At 38.3% G+C, this 14,145-nt stretch overlaps 1 protein-coding gene across 1 annotated transcript in view; it reads left to right on the top strand.

Moving 5' to 3' along the window:
- CUBN (cubilin) overlaps positions 1-14,145 on the top strand; it is a 314,813-nt gene that overhangs the window by 240,541 nt on the left and 60,127 nt on the right. The window contains exons 54-56 of the mRNA XM_005564724.5: positions 792-979; positions 9,228-9,384; positions 11,190-11,339. Coding sequence (XP_005564781.3) covers positions 792-979; positions 9,228-9,384; positions 11,190-11,339 — 495 coding nt within the window. The remainder of the gene's footprint in view (positions 1-791; positions 980-9,227; positions 9,385-11,189; positions 11,340-14,145) is intronic.

Raw genomic sequence — 14,145 nt, 5'->3', positions numbered from 1 at the left:
CGGAAATCTTGAATATCACACAAGACAATTCTTTCTGATAGAGTCACAGTTATTATGAAGCTCTTTGTAGACTGAGTCAGACTTTCCCTCATTAACAACCACTGGCTGTTGCTGAAGTCAGAAGGGAGTTTTAGGTGAATCCCTGATTTCCAAGGGTTTCACAGCAAAAGATTCAGAGAATACCTCTTTAACTTCATTTTGTTTTGAGTTCATATTTTTCTTTGCCATCTCTTAAGTACATGTGTTAAAAGTATGAAAATTCTAGATTTTTCTTCATTTGAATCCACATAATTAATTTTGATCCATCAGTCAGTTTCAATATGAATGAGCCAGATTGGTTAATAAAATAATTTTCCCCAATTCAAAATCACTTTCTCTAGTTAGAGTTAAAGTTGCAAATGGACTGTAGGGTAATATTCTCATGTGTTAATGGTAATAAAATACAAAACTGCATTGCCAGGTTACATATACTGCATAGCCTCAAAGAGAATAAAAATACAGCTCTTGTTTGAAGACAGGATGGAAATGTATCCTCTTTATGGCAAGGATTAGTGCTCTCGGTTGAGTTTAATATCATTGTAACACAACTGTAACAACTGAAATTTTCTCTCAATTTAACTCACCTTTCCATTTATGGAGAGAGCTTGCTATGCACCTGACTGGAAGATGATCACTTGTAAAAAATGATGAACTGAAATCTCACATTTAGAAATGTTCCTTCTGTAGAAGTCTTGAGTTTCCAAAATTACATTCCTTGCAGATTGATGGCTTTTTACATGGCAATATTTCAGGTTGTGGTGGAATATTTCATTCCGATAATGGTACAATCAGATCCCCTCACTGGCCTCAGAATTTTCCTGAAAACAGCAGATGTTCCTGGACGGTCATTACTCACAAAAGTAAACACTTGGAGCTCAGCTTTGACAACAACTTCCTAATCCCCAGCAGTGATGGACAATGTCAGAATAGCTTCGTGAAGGTTAGTACACTTGTTCATTTAATTGGAGCCAAGTTGGTTTGGTGAACATTAGTGTTTAAGCTAGAAATGATTCATTGTCTCTCAAAGTAAGAACATTTTGCTGCCTGGATTCCTTGGATGAAAAATGAGAAAGTGAGAAACGTCAACTGTTAGGAGTTAACGTTTCTTTTCTTTCTTATTTTCCAATAGATCCTAAAGGGAAAATGCCCTTTATAACGTAGGGTACTGCCACAGGCAAAATTTAAAATTTAAAGCATGCCACAAAAATTATGAAATGTTGAAGAAGCAGCTAATGCCAGCCTTCACCTTGGGCCTTAAGAGCCCACAGGCTGAAAAAACCATCAGAAACCCGTGTAAAAATGATGGGAATGGGGCATCAGGAGAGCAAGGCTCTTTCGAAATCTAAAGTTATAAATACTGCTCGTGTGGCAGTGGCTTGTCGCTTTCCACTGACTTGTGACTATGATGACTGTCTTAGAAATTCTTTTCATTTGTTCTATTTTGCATCTTCCAAGTTATATCTCTAAAAGGCTGTGCCCCTCCATTCATGTCTCTCATACCTACCACCTGCATGTTCTTCTCTGAGCTACTTAAACAATTGGCCTTTAAGTTATTCAACTGTAAAATGAAGAGCATGATTCCTTCTTTAGTAGGGCTATTTTAAGCATTGGAGGTAGTACGATGTAATAACATAAGTAGTGCTAAGTACTTGGAATATAAAATCACTTAATGAGTCAAAGTGGCTTTTATTGTCAGTGTTATTACTTCATATCAGCTCTCAAATGATGATGTATATCTCATTGACCCATGCTTACTGTTTAAATGGAAATCTCATATGTATATAACATATGTATATAATAAAATACATTTAATATATACTTTTCTTAATTGCTTTTTCCATGAACTAAATGAACTCTCTTCTCATGAAATGAATCAATATCAAGTATTCAGACTTAAGTAAAACTTTCAAGTTCTCCAGTTGTAAAACTGGAATATGGAAGATGACCTAGGCTCATTCGTCCTCTGGATGGAATGGGGGTCCCTCTGACAACATCGGGCAAGCCCAGTGCTGCTGGCGAGTGGGATGGATTAGGAACACTGCCAAAAATAAGTTGCCATATGGGAATCACTTGTCTTCTCCTAACGGGCCTAAGATGCTTGTTTCTGCCAAGCATCTGTGTGGGTGGGAGGAACCAGTAAAGGGACCCAGCTTCAGCAAGCAGCCCCTGCAGAAAGCCACTTAACACCTGTAAACCTGAGATTCTCTTCACCCACCCAGAGACACCAGGGCAGGTGGGGCTGCAGTCACAGAAAGGGGCCCAGTCTGGGAAGCCTCTTTGTCCCCACAGGCCAGACATGCTCCTCTTCCACCCAGAGACATTGAGGTACCCAGGGGGCATTAGTAGGGGAAAATTACTATACCCTTTGCCTCCAACTGAGAAACACACAGAGCCCCTCAGGTAGCACCAGCAAAAGCTAGTGAGAGCCCTAGTAGCACCATGTAAACCAAGCAGACCAAAATTCCACCACAGAATATGTAAGGCCACGTGGTAAACATAAACAGGGTGACAGCCTGCTAAAATAAAAGATTTGAATAGGACCTAAAGTCTCCTAACATAATAAATAACATGTCCAGGATACAATCAGAAAGAATACATTGTATCAGGAATCAAGAACATCACAACTTGAAAGAGAAAAGAATCAAGTGATGTCAACAGTGAGATAAATCAGATGTTGAAATATATGACAAGGATGTTGAAGTAGCTTCCATAAACATGCTTCAACAATCACTGACAAGTTCTTTTGAAACAAATAGAAAATATCAGCAAAGAAATAGTGGTTGCAATAAAGAACCAAATAGCAATTATAGAACTGAAAAATACAATAACATACATAAAGAATATGCTGAATAGGCTCAAGAGTAGCATGGAGATGACAGAGAATACAATCAGTGAACCTGAGGATAGAACAATAGAATTCACCCAATCTGCACAACAAAGAGAAAATAGACTGAAAAAACAAACAAACTAGATCAACGCAGACTTAGGGACTCATGGACAATAACAAAAGATTCAACATTCTCTCGAAGGGAGAGGAGAGAATGTAGCTGAAAGAACAGTCAAAGAACTAGTGGCTGTAAACTTTCCCAAATTTGGCAAAAGAAACACACCTATAGGTTCAAGAAGCTGAGTGAAGCTAAACCAAGATAAACACAAAGGAATTTAAGTTCAGACCTATCTTAATTAAACTGCTGGACACTGAAGGTAAACAAAAAGTCTTGAAAGCAGTCAGAGAGAACTGGAACATTACCTAGAGAGGAAGACCAGTTAGAATAAAAGCAGATTTCTCATCTGAAACCATGGAGGCCATGAGGAATTGACACTATATTCTTCAAGTGCTGAAACAAAGAAATTGTCAACCATACATTTTATATCTGGAAAACTATCTTTCAGGAGTAAAGAGGAAATAAAAGCTTCTCATATGAAGGACAACTAAACAAAATTATTACTAGGAGACCTGCCATTAAAGATGGGCAAACAGAATTTCTTCAAACAAAAATGAAATTATTAAAGAATCTTGGAGCATGAGAAAACAAAAAGGAATGTGGAAAAAGAAAAATATGTATACATACAATAGAATATCCTTTTCCTCATAAAGCTTGTGAATCATATTTAATAAAACAAGAAATTATAATGCCCTCTGATACTCAATATAATGATATGGAAAAGTTGAAAGGGGATCTAAATGGAAATCACATTTCCACAAGTGGTCGGAGGTGGATGCTGGTAGATTACTATAATCACGTAGGCATATTGTCACACCCAGAACAACCACTACCAAAACTGTATGAAGAGTTGTACAGAAAAATGCTAATATCAATCAAAATGGAATCCCCAAGAAGTCAAGAAAAGAGAAATAGAGGACCAAAAAGCAGATAAAGTAAATAAAAAACATATAATAAAATGTAGACATAGAATTTATATATATATATATATATATATATATATATATATATCAGCATTTTAATTGTAAATAGTTTAGTTAGACCAATCACAATACAGGTTACCAATCCAAAACATGACCTAAGTGATAATAAACTGATTTCAAATTCAACCACATAGGTACATGAAAAGTAAAAGGATGGAAAAGGATGTCATGCAAAGGTTAACCAAAAAAAGCAGGAGTGGATATATTTATATCTGATGAAGTAGACTTTAGAGTATAGAAAATTACAACAGAAAAAGAGGAATCTTACATAATGATAAAAGGATCAATCCACCAGGAAGACATAATGATCCTAAATGTGTATGCACCAAACAACAGAGGCACAAAATACATAAAGCAATAACCGATAGAGCTAAGAAGGGAAGTAGACAAATCTTCAGTTATAGCTGAGGACTTCAACACTCTCCTCTGAGTAACTGATAAACGACTAGACAAATAATTGACAAGGATATAGAAGAACTCTACAAAACCATCAATCAATAGGATCTGATTGACATATGTGTGTATGTGTGTAAAATACACCACACAGCAACATCAGAATACACAATTTTTAGGAACTCTTGTAACATTCCAAGGTAGATCATATCCTGAGACATCAAAAAACCTCAACCAAGTCAAGGAATTGAAATACAGAGTGTGTTCTTTGACTATATTAAAACTGAACTAAAAAAAAAAAAACAGTAACAGAAAGAATATCTTGTTAAGCACTGAGCTGAGCTGGAGAGAAGTGAACTGCCAAGTGCTGGAGTAGCTAATTAAAACAACAGGCCAAAATGTAAGTAACAGTCATGTCTTTCATCATTTTCTGCTGTGGTATAAGAGGCCAAACAGGAGAAAGCTGTCTCCCTTAATCGTCCATTCTTTCCCATGGGAGTGCCTGGTAAGGGTCAGGTGGATCAGTGTAGATGTAGAAATGGTCTCATTGCCAAGTAAGCCCCAAACAAATGTGTGCAGGATCTGGGTGCTAAAAATAATGAAATGCTGGCATAGACCTAAATGAAAGAGACAATTATAGTTATGAATTGGAAGACTCAACATAGTAAAGACGTCCCTTCTCCTCAAAATGATGGATAGGTTTAATGCAATTCCTATCAAAATTTATCCAAAGTCTTTTGTAGACATAGACAACTTTTTCCACAACTTATATGGAAGGCACAGACCCTTCAATGGCTAAAAGAATCGTGGAAAAGAATAATAAAATGGGAGGAAGAACTCTACCTTACTATTTACCTAGGCTTACTTATCTTAGTTACAGTAATCAAGACAATATGGTATTGGCTGAAAACCCAGATGAAAATAGAGAACCTAGAAATACACTCACACAGACATGCTCAACTGATTTTTGACAGGTGCAAAAACATTCCAATGTAGGGAGAATAGTCTTTTCAACAAATGGTACTACAGCAATTGAACATCCACAGGCAAAATATATGAATCTCAACAAACCTCACATTTTGTAGAAAACCTCACTCAAAATAGATGATAGACTGAAAAGTAAAATATAAAAGTTTCAGAGAAAAAAAATAGTAGATGTCTTCAGGACCTGGAGATAGGTAAAGAGGTCTTAGATGAAACAGCAAAAGAATGATTCGTAAGAGAAAAGAAAATGATGAATTTTACCTCATTTAAATTATGCCATGTGAAATATTTTCATCCAGTCTGTAGCCGGTCTGTTCATTTTCTTCACATAGGCAATGTACTACTATGTAGAATATATAAAGAACTCTCAAACTCAAGAGTAAAATACAAACAATCCTATTAGAATATGGGCAAAAGACATGGACAGATATTCCACCAAAGAGATTATACAGATGATAAATACCAGAAAAGATATTCAACATCATTAACTTCTGGAGAAGTATGAATTAAAACCACATTGAGCTATCACTACACACCTATTGGAAGATCAATATTTACCAATTGCATAATGTTTACCAATTGCACTCTGGGCATTTATCCCAGAGAAATGAAAACTATGTTTACACAAAAACTTGTGTATGAGTCTATATAAATAGCACCTTTATTTGTAATAGTTGAAACCAGCACTAAGGCTTTCAACAGGTGAATGGTTAAACAAATTATGGTACTTGCTTACCATGGAATGTAATTCCTTAATAAAAACAAACTATTCATAGATTAACAATTTGGACAAATCACCAGGGGATTATGGAAAGTGAAAAAAGGCAATCTCCAAAGGTTACATACTCTGCTGTTCCGTTTATATAATATTTTGAAATGATAGTATTTTAGAAATGGAAAACACAGAGGCAGAGGTTAGAGGGAAGAAAATGTAGGAGTAAATTGTGTGTGGTTATAAATAACAAGAGCAACTTAAGGGTTCTTGTGGTGTTGGAATTTCAGTATCTTGAATGCAGTTGTGTGCAACTTGTATATAACTTAATACACACACACACGAGTTCAAGTAAAACTAGGAAATTGAGTAAGATTGGTGAGTTTTATCAATGCCAGTAACCTAGTTGTGATAGTATACTACAGTTTTGCAAGATGTCAGTGTTTGGGGAGCTCAGAAATGTGTACAAGGAATTTCTGTGTATTATATCTTACAAATGTATGTGAATCTGCAATTATGTCAGTAAACATTTGTTTAAAAAATACTTGAATGATAAAATATAACCTACAACCTGACTGAATTGTATAGAACACTAAGAAAAATCAGGAAGTTTTTGACGTGATGACAATTAAGTAACATTTTGTAGGTTCAATATAGTTTTGATGAGTCCTCTGTCATATGGCCAGTTAAATGAGTTCTTGATAGGCAAGGCAGAAATGAATGTTGAATAACTCTTTACCATCATTGTCAACATTATCATCATTATTATTAAACTTACGTTCCTGGGCCAAAAGTTAGAGATGTCAGATCTATAATTAATGACTTCAGAAAAGTATAAGCACTTAAGCATTCTTGGATTCCTTCATTAAAGAACTTGAGGTTCTTTATTAAGTTTCAGCCCTTCTTACTTTGCCTGTTTAGTAATGTTTGTAAAAATATAGTATATGGCCCAGGCATGGTGGCTTATGCCTGTAACCCCAGCACTTTGGGAGACCAAGGCAGGCAGATCACTTGAGTCCAGGAGTTTGAGACCAGCCTGGGCAACATGGTACAACCCCATCTCTACAAAAAAATTAAAAAACTAGCCAGGCATGGTTGCATGCACCTGTAGTCCCAGTTACTTGAGAGGCTGAGGTGGGAAGATCACCTGAGCCCAGAAGGTCGAGGCTGCAGTGAGCTGTGATCGTGCCACTGCACTTCAGCCTGAGTGAGGAAAAAAAAAAAAAAAAATATATATATATATATACACACACACACAGATTATCTCTTAAAAATTATGTTTACAATTTTATGAAATGTGGATAAAAAACTGCCATATACTGTTTCCTTGGATAGTTGATTAGGGGGAAATCTAATTAGAGGTCATTAAGTAAAATTGAGGATGTGCATTTTTTTCCTGACATTTTTATTGATCTTAGGCATTTGGCAGAATATCTGCACTTTTGTTCTCAGTAGGTCCAGCGCCAGGCAACTCCTTTATCTAATAAATGGCTAATATAATTTGTCTTCAGTAGGATGACTAACAGCTGGATACCCAGTGCTTAAAAATCAATTGAAATGGTATGGCTTTAAGGAGCTGAGAATTATTAAACCAATGCTATGAATCAGTGCTATTTCACATCTCTTCCTATGGACTGATTTCCCAGTAGAAATGTTTTGAATGACTTGATGTTTAATAAAGCAATAGCTCTGGGTGAGGCATATCCTTGAAAAAAGATGTATTTGGAATGAGTAATTCTGTATCATTCCAATCGAAGAAAATGTTGAATAATCAAGTAAGATTAATACACATTCAATTACATCCTTGATTGAGATAATTCTCTGTTGGGAGAGAGGTTGTCCCGTGCACTATAGGATGCTTAGCGATAGTCCTGGCTCTGCCCACTAGATTCTACCCACCACACCATAGAAAAATGCCTCCAAACCTTGCCAGAGGTCCCAAAATTGCTCCTAGTTGAGACCTCTGAACTAGGACGAGCTTCTCTGGTTAATATGTTTAATGTTTCTTTCCCCCAAGTTATGTATATTCATGTGACTCAATATTGTAGATACCATGACCGTCCACCTGAACTAGGGCAAAACCTACCTGATTGTTTTCCGGCATCCTTTCTGACTCCTGTTTTCCGAATTGTAATGTTTTCAAAAAACCACGCTTCCTGGTGGCTCCTTGCTGTATTCAGAACAGTGGCCCGAGTCTCTAACGTGCCCTGCAGCCCCCTCTGCAGCCTTCCTTACCGCTTCCCCCTTGGTTTTCTCTCTGTTCTCTGAACTAGCCGTGGCCCTTCCTGACATCGGGGTTCCCTCGGGGCAGGCTCACCTCCCCCAGTTAGGTAAAGCCACCAATTGGATATGCTCAACAGCTTCACCGTAATGCCTTGTTTATAGCTGGAATTTTGCATGTAAATTTATGGTTCTGTGGTTAATGTCTCTGTTTTTCCCTGGACTGATAGGAATTGGTTTGATTTGGAATTTTGGTGCTCACCATGTATTTCCCAGCAACTGGATTTTTGCATGAGTATACACATTCGGTCATTCGAGGCGGCCAGACCAATTAAGTGACAGCCCAGGTCTACTTGGGAGTTGCCAACCCAATCTTTGGTGAATAGCACACACTGACTGGATGTCAGCCTTTCATCGAAATGGACCTTACAATTCCACACAGCCAAGAAGTGCTCTGATTTATTCCAGTTCATGCTGATTATACGTGTACTTGGAATTCATGCCCACTTTCTTCATGCACCACAATGTGCCTCTTGCTTGGTGGCATTGTCCAGCTGCGACTACAATTTGCTATCTTCCCAGGAGCAGCACTGAGTTCCACCCGGCTGCTCCATCTCCCTCAGCACCCAGGAAGCTCGGCTAGGTCAGGGCAACTAGAAGTTAGGAGGAAACCAAACAGTGATCCAGGAAGCTGGATTTTTAAAAAATCACCACCCAGCTATGCAAAAAGGAACGCCATCGCCTTAGAGAAGTCAAGAACGGGACATGCTATTTTAAAAGCAACTTAAAAAAAATTATTCTCAAAAGAAAATACTGCAGATTTTTCCGTGTTTTGTTTACTGTTATGCTTAGTTCTGTATACGTGTGAGTGCCATTATTTTGAAACCTAAGTGCATTAAAATATTGATGGGAAACCCTCAAGCATTAAAGTTCTGTGTACGTCCCTGCTAGGTGTGGGCAGGCCCTGAGGAGGTCGACAAAGCCCTGCTAGCCACCGGCTGTGGGAACGTGGCTCCGGGTCCCATCATCACACCGAGTAACACATTCACTGCCGTCTTCCAGTCTCAGGAGACGCCAGCTCAGGGCTTCTCTGCGTCCTTTGTTAGCCGTAAGTAACCCTAAGAACCAAACCCAGAGGGCTTTGAGGGGGTGTGGTTGTCGCAGGCCGGCAGGGTTGGCTAAACCTGGGGGTCTAGGGGACGAACATGGGGGTCTACGGGGAGGATGAGTCACCGAATCCTGAGAAGACACCTCTCTTCCAAATATCAGTGAGAACAGAACCGAATTGAGAAGTGATATAAAAGCCATGAGAGGCACTAGCCAACGTCTAGAAATAAGCCTGGCACCCAGAGTGGGCTGATATTGGGCAGAAGCACAGGTGGCTAGTTAGTTAGCAAACAACCAAATGTGGCTGGCCTGTGACACCTTGACTGCAAAATCCCCTGGGGGGCTTGAAACACATGCAGATTCCTGAGCCTCACCCCAGGCCTGTCTGAATTCAGAATTTCCATAAGCAATGTCTTGCATGGGTTTTTTTGTTTGCTTTTTTTTTTTTTTTTTTTTTTTTTTTGTGATGGAGTCTCCTCTGTCACGAGGTTGCAGTGCAGTGGTGCAATCTTGGCTCACCGCAACCTCTACCTCCTGGGTTCAAGCAACTCTCCTGCCTTAGCCTCCCGAGTAGCTGGGACTACAGGCTCGCACCACCATGCCCAGCTAATTTTTTTTTTTTTTTTTTTTTGTATTTTTAGTAGAAACGGGGTTTCACCATGTTGGCCAGGATGGTCTCAATTTCTTGACCTCGTGAACTGCCCTCCTCGGCCTCCCAAAGTGCTGGCGTGAGCCACCGTTCCCGGCCGGTCTTGCATGTTTTAACTGTCATCCAGAGGGTTTTCATGCTCAGTCAACTTTGGGAGCCAGTTTCTTTGGGACTGTTCCTTCCTAATTTTGGTTGGGAAGGATGGATCTACTTTTCTGGCTACTGTACACTATTAGATTTGTGGGAAATGTAGCAGTTTTCAAATCAGAGAAGCAAGGGTGTGTGTCTGTTGGCTGAGTTAAATCAAGTGTAGCTGACTCGTAGCAAACCACTGTTGGGGAAAAGTTTGAGGAAAGGAATTAGAGGAAATGATACAATAGACAGGTGTTTCAGACTGAATCAGAGAGTGCTGGAAAGGAAGTACTGAAAGACAACCCCAGACTAAATCTTAGGTCTGCAGGTGGTCCACTGTGTAAGTGTACATGTGTGTACTTGTGTGTGTTTTAATGTCAATTTAAAAGAATACAGATATTTTCATGCTTGATAGATCAGAGAGTGAAGTGGATTAACTAGTCAATGGTTATATGAAAACAAATCATTTTAGTGCTGAAAAGATATTTCTTTTTGTTTCGAAAACCAGGGATGCATGTAAGAATTTGATAAGAGTTGAGATTAATAAATCCAGCTAGTTTTAAAAAGCAACCATTGTTTTGGCTAGATTACAATGGTAATGAAAAGAGCAGTTTTCTAATAATAAGACATTTTAAAAACATTAATTGTGTAAAGTACTAATCAAGTGCAAATCATTTTTTATCAGTTTTATTTCTTTATCTACATGAACCATATTCGATCTTTGCTCATTTATCCTTTCTTAATACCTTGATATTAAGGCAGTTGCAGTAGATTTGTGGTACTATTTCTAAGACTCAGCCCATAAAACTCTGCAGCATTTTCTAAAAATATATAATATTCTTATTATGCACATGTGTGTGTTTTTAAATCAGAGCTTTATTCTCTTCATTCTTGCTTCTTCCTTTTGGAAAATCTCAGGGAACGATGTCTCTAGAGAATTTAGGAACATGCATCTTTCCTTCACTGACAAAATAGATACATGAAAAAAAAAAATGGTCTGATGATGATGTTTTGTTACCACATAGGATGCGGAAGTAATTTCACTGGCCCTTCAGGTTACATCATTTCTCCAAATTACCCAAAACAATATGACAACAACATGAATTGCATCTATGTCATCGAGGCTAATCCTCCGTCAGTGGTCCTCTTGACTTTTGTGTCTTTCCACTTAGAAGGTAAGTTTATTCTTTTAAAAAAATTATGTTTAATTGACGAACAAAAATTTTATATTTATGGCATACAACATGTTTTGACATATGTACATGTTGTGGAGTGGCTAAATCCAGTTAATGAGCATGTCTACTCACTCATTTACCACTTTTTGTGGTGAGAGCATTTAAAATCTCTTTTAGCAGTTTTTAAGTATTCGGCAAGTACTTAAGTATTTCAGGTATTCAACCTTGTTATTAGCTATCAGCACCATGTTGTACAGTAGATCTCTTGAACTTATTCCTCCTGGCTGAAATTTTGTATCTTGTGACCAGCATATCCTAAATCTCCACTCCCACATACCTTCCCAACCTCTGGTAACCACCATTCTACTCTCTGCTTCTATGAGTTCCACGTTTTTAGATTCCTCATGCTAGTGAGATCATGTAATATTTGCCTTTCTGTGTGTAGCTTGTTTCACTTAGCACAATGTCCCCTAGGTTCATCCATGTTGTCACAAATGACAAGATTTCTTTCTTTTTTAAGGCCAAAGAGTATTCCATTGTGCATATCTACCACATTTTCTTTATCCATTAATTCACTGATGGACACTCAGGTCGATTCCATGTCTTGGCCATTATGAATCATGCTGCAATGAACACGACAGTACAGATAATCTCTTTGACACACTGATAAAGGAAATTTTGGATCTATGCCCAGAAGTGAACTTGCCAGATCATATGGTAGTTCTATTTTTAATGTTTTGGGAAACTGCCATGCATTTTTCCATAATGGCTGCACTAATTTACATTCCTATCAAGAGTGTATAAGGAAAAGTTCCCTTTTCTCCACATCCTTGCCAAAGCTTATCTCTTGTCTTTTGATAATAGCCATGGAAGATAAGTTTATTCTTAAGTAAACTCTAACTGATTCTTCAAAAATGAGTGAGGAGTAAGTAGAGGCAGAAGTCTAAAACTCACCATTTAAAGAAAGTATTGAAAATATGTTACAGAGTAGATTTAATGTAAACGTGATTAAAATTTCATCCAATTTTAAAAACACAAGTATTATTCTACGTATTCCATCGAGAAGTAAAAAAATATATAATGAAAGAACTTTAGGAACACAAGTACTGCATAAATTGCTTAAAGAAAATAAGTCTGAAACGTTTCATGTTAACATAGCTTTTAATTTATTCATTTGCGTTTAAAGTTTATACACATACATGTGCACACACGCACCCACATTCATGCACACACTATTAACCAAACCAGTGAGAGAAACTGTCTTGTTGAGTCAACATAGGTGTTCAATAAATATTGAATGAATGAGTGAATTAATAAAATTAATATAGGCTGGGTGCGGTGGCTCACGTCTGTAATCCCAGCACTTTGGGAGGCTGAGGTGGACGGATCACCTGAGGTCAGGAGTTCAAGACCAGCCTGACCAATGTGGAGAAAACCTGTCTCTATTAAAAATATAAAATTAGCCGGGCGTGGTGGCACATGCCTGTAATCCCAGCTACTCAGGAGGCTGAGGCAGGAGAATTGCTTGAACCCAGGAGGCAGAGGTTGCGGTGAGCCAAGATCGTGCCATTGCACTCCAGCCTGGGCAGCAAGAGCAAAACTCTGTCTCAAAAAAAAAATTAATATATGTGCCCTGCTTTTATTAAATATTACCATAGGGTGTTCTTCCTTCTGCTTCATCTCCGTCGTCTTCATCTTCTCAGTCCTCACTCCTCAGTGCCTGAGCTCCCGACCACTAGTGCCCCTCTGTGTTCATTCTCCCATTCTAGGGAATGGGCTGTTGGCAGAGGGAACAGTGGAGATGCTGATTTGGGCTGGGCTTTGACTGACAATAGACACAACTTGGTGTTTAATGGAGGCTTTGACACAGTGGAAAGGAAATCCCTTCAAATAGACGGGTAATTTCAACCACTCATAACCATATTAATTTTTTTTTACATATCAACTGTCTATTTCTTTCTTTTTTTTTTTTTTTTTTTTGAGATGGAGTCTCGCTCTGTCACCCAGGCTGGAGTGCAGTGGCATGATCTCGGCTCACAGCAACCTCCACCTCCCAGGTCCAAGCAATTCTCCTGCCTCAGCCTCCCAAGTAGCTGGGATTACAGGTGCCTACGACCACACCCAGCTAATTTTGTGTATTTTTAGTAGAGACAGGGTTTCACCATGTTGGTCAGGCTGGTCTCGAACTTCTGACTTCAGATGATCCACCCGCCTCGGCCTCCCAAAGTGCTGGGATTACAGGCGTGAGCCACCACGCCCGGCCTAACTTTCTATTTCTAAACCACAATTTATCTGCAAATTTGTCAAGCTACCTCGGTATATTCAAAATTTCTTACTCTTGGGCCAGTCTCTCATGGCAGTGAAAAGTTACACTTTGCAAAATGTTCTATAGCATTCAACATCTGGAAAATCTATGGTTTATAAAAATGGCATGTCAGAACTCATAAATGGATAAATTTAACAAAACCTTTCTCACTTAATCCTTTTTCCTATGACCTCACTGCCTTTTCCTATATCTCTGCAGTTGTAATTTTTGGCACATGTGTTTGCTTAAAACAATGCCAAGTATAAATCAATGTATGTCACTGTAAAAACAGAATATAAAGTAAAATGGCATCTTTTCAGCATTTGCTAGCACAAAATCCCAGTACCATAAAAAGATGCCCATGATATATGAAGGCTTGAGGGAGGGTAAAATAGTTTGTATAGGATGATCCACTTTTCTTTTTAAAATAACATGTGTGTGAATAAAATCTATAAGGCTATTAAACCAGTACATCGAGAGTTGTCACCACTGTGTGACAGA

Source organism: Macaca fascicularis, chromosome 9 (genome assembly GCF_037993035.2).
Source record: "Macaca fascicularis isolate 582-1 chromosome 9, T2T-MFA8v1.1".
In the NCBI taxonomy this organism is placed as follows: Eukaryota; Metazoa; Chordata; class Mammalia; order Primates; family Cercopithecidae; genus Macaca; species Macaca fascicularis.
This window is presented reverse-complemented; position numbering and strand designations above follow the sequence as displayed.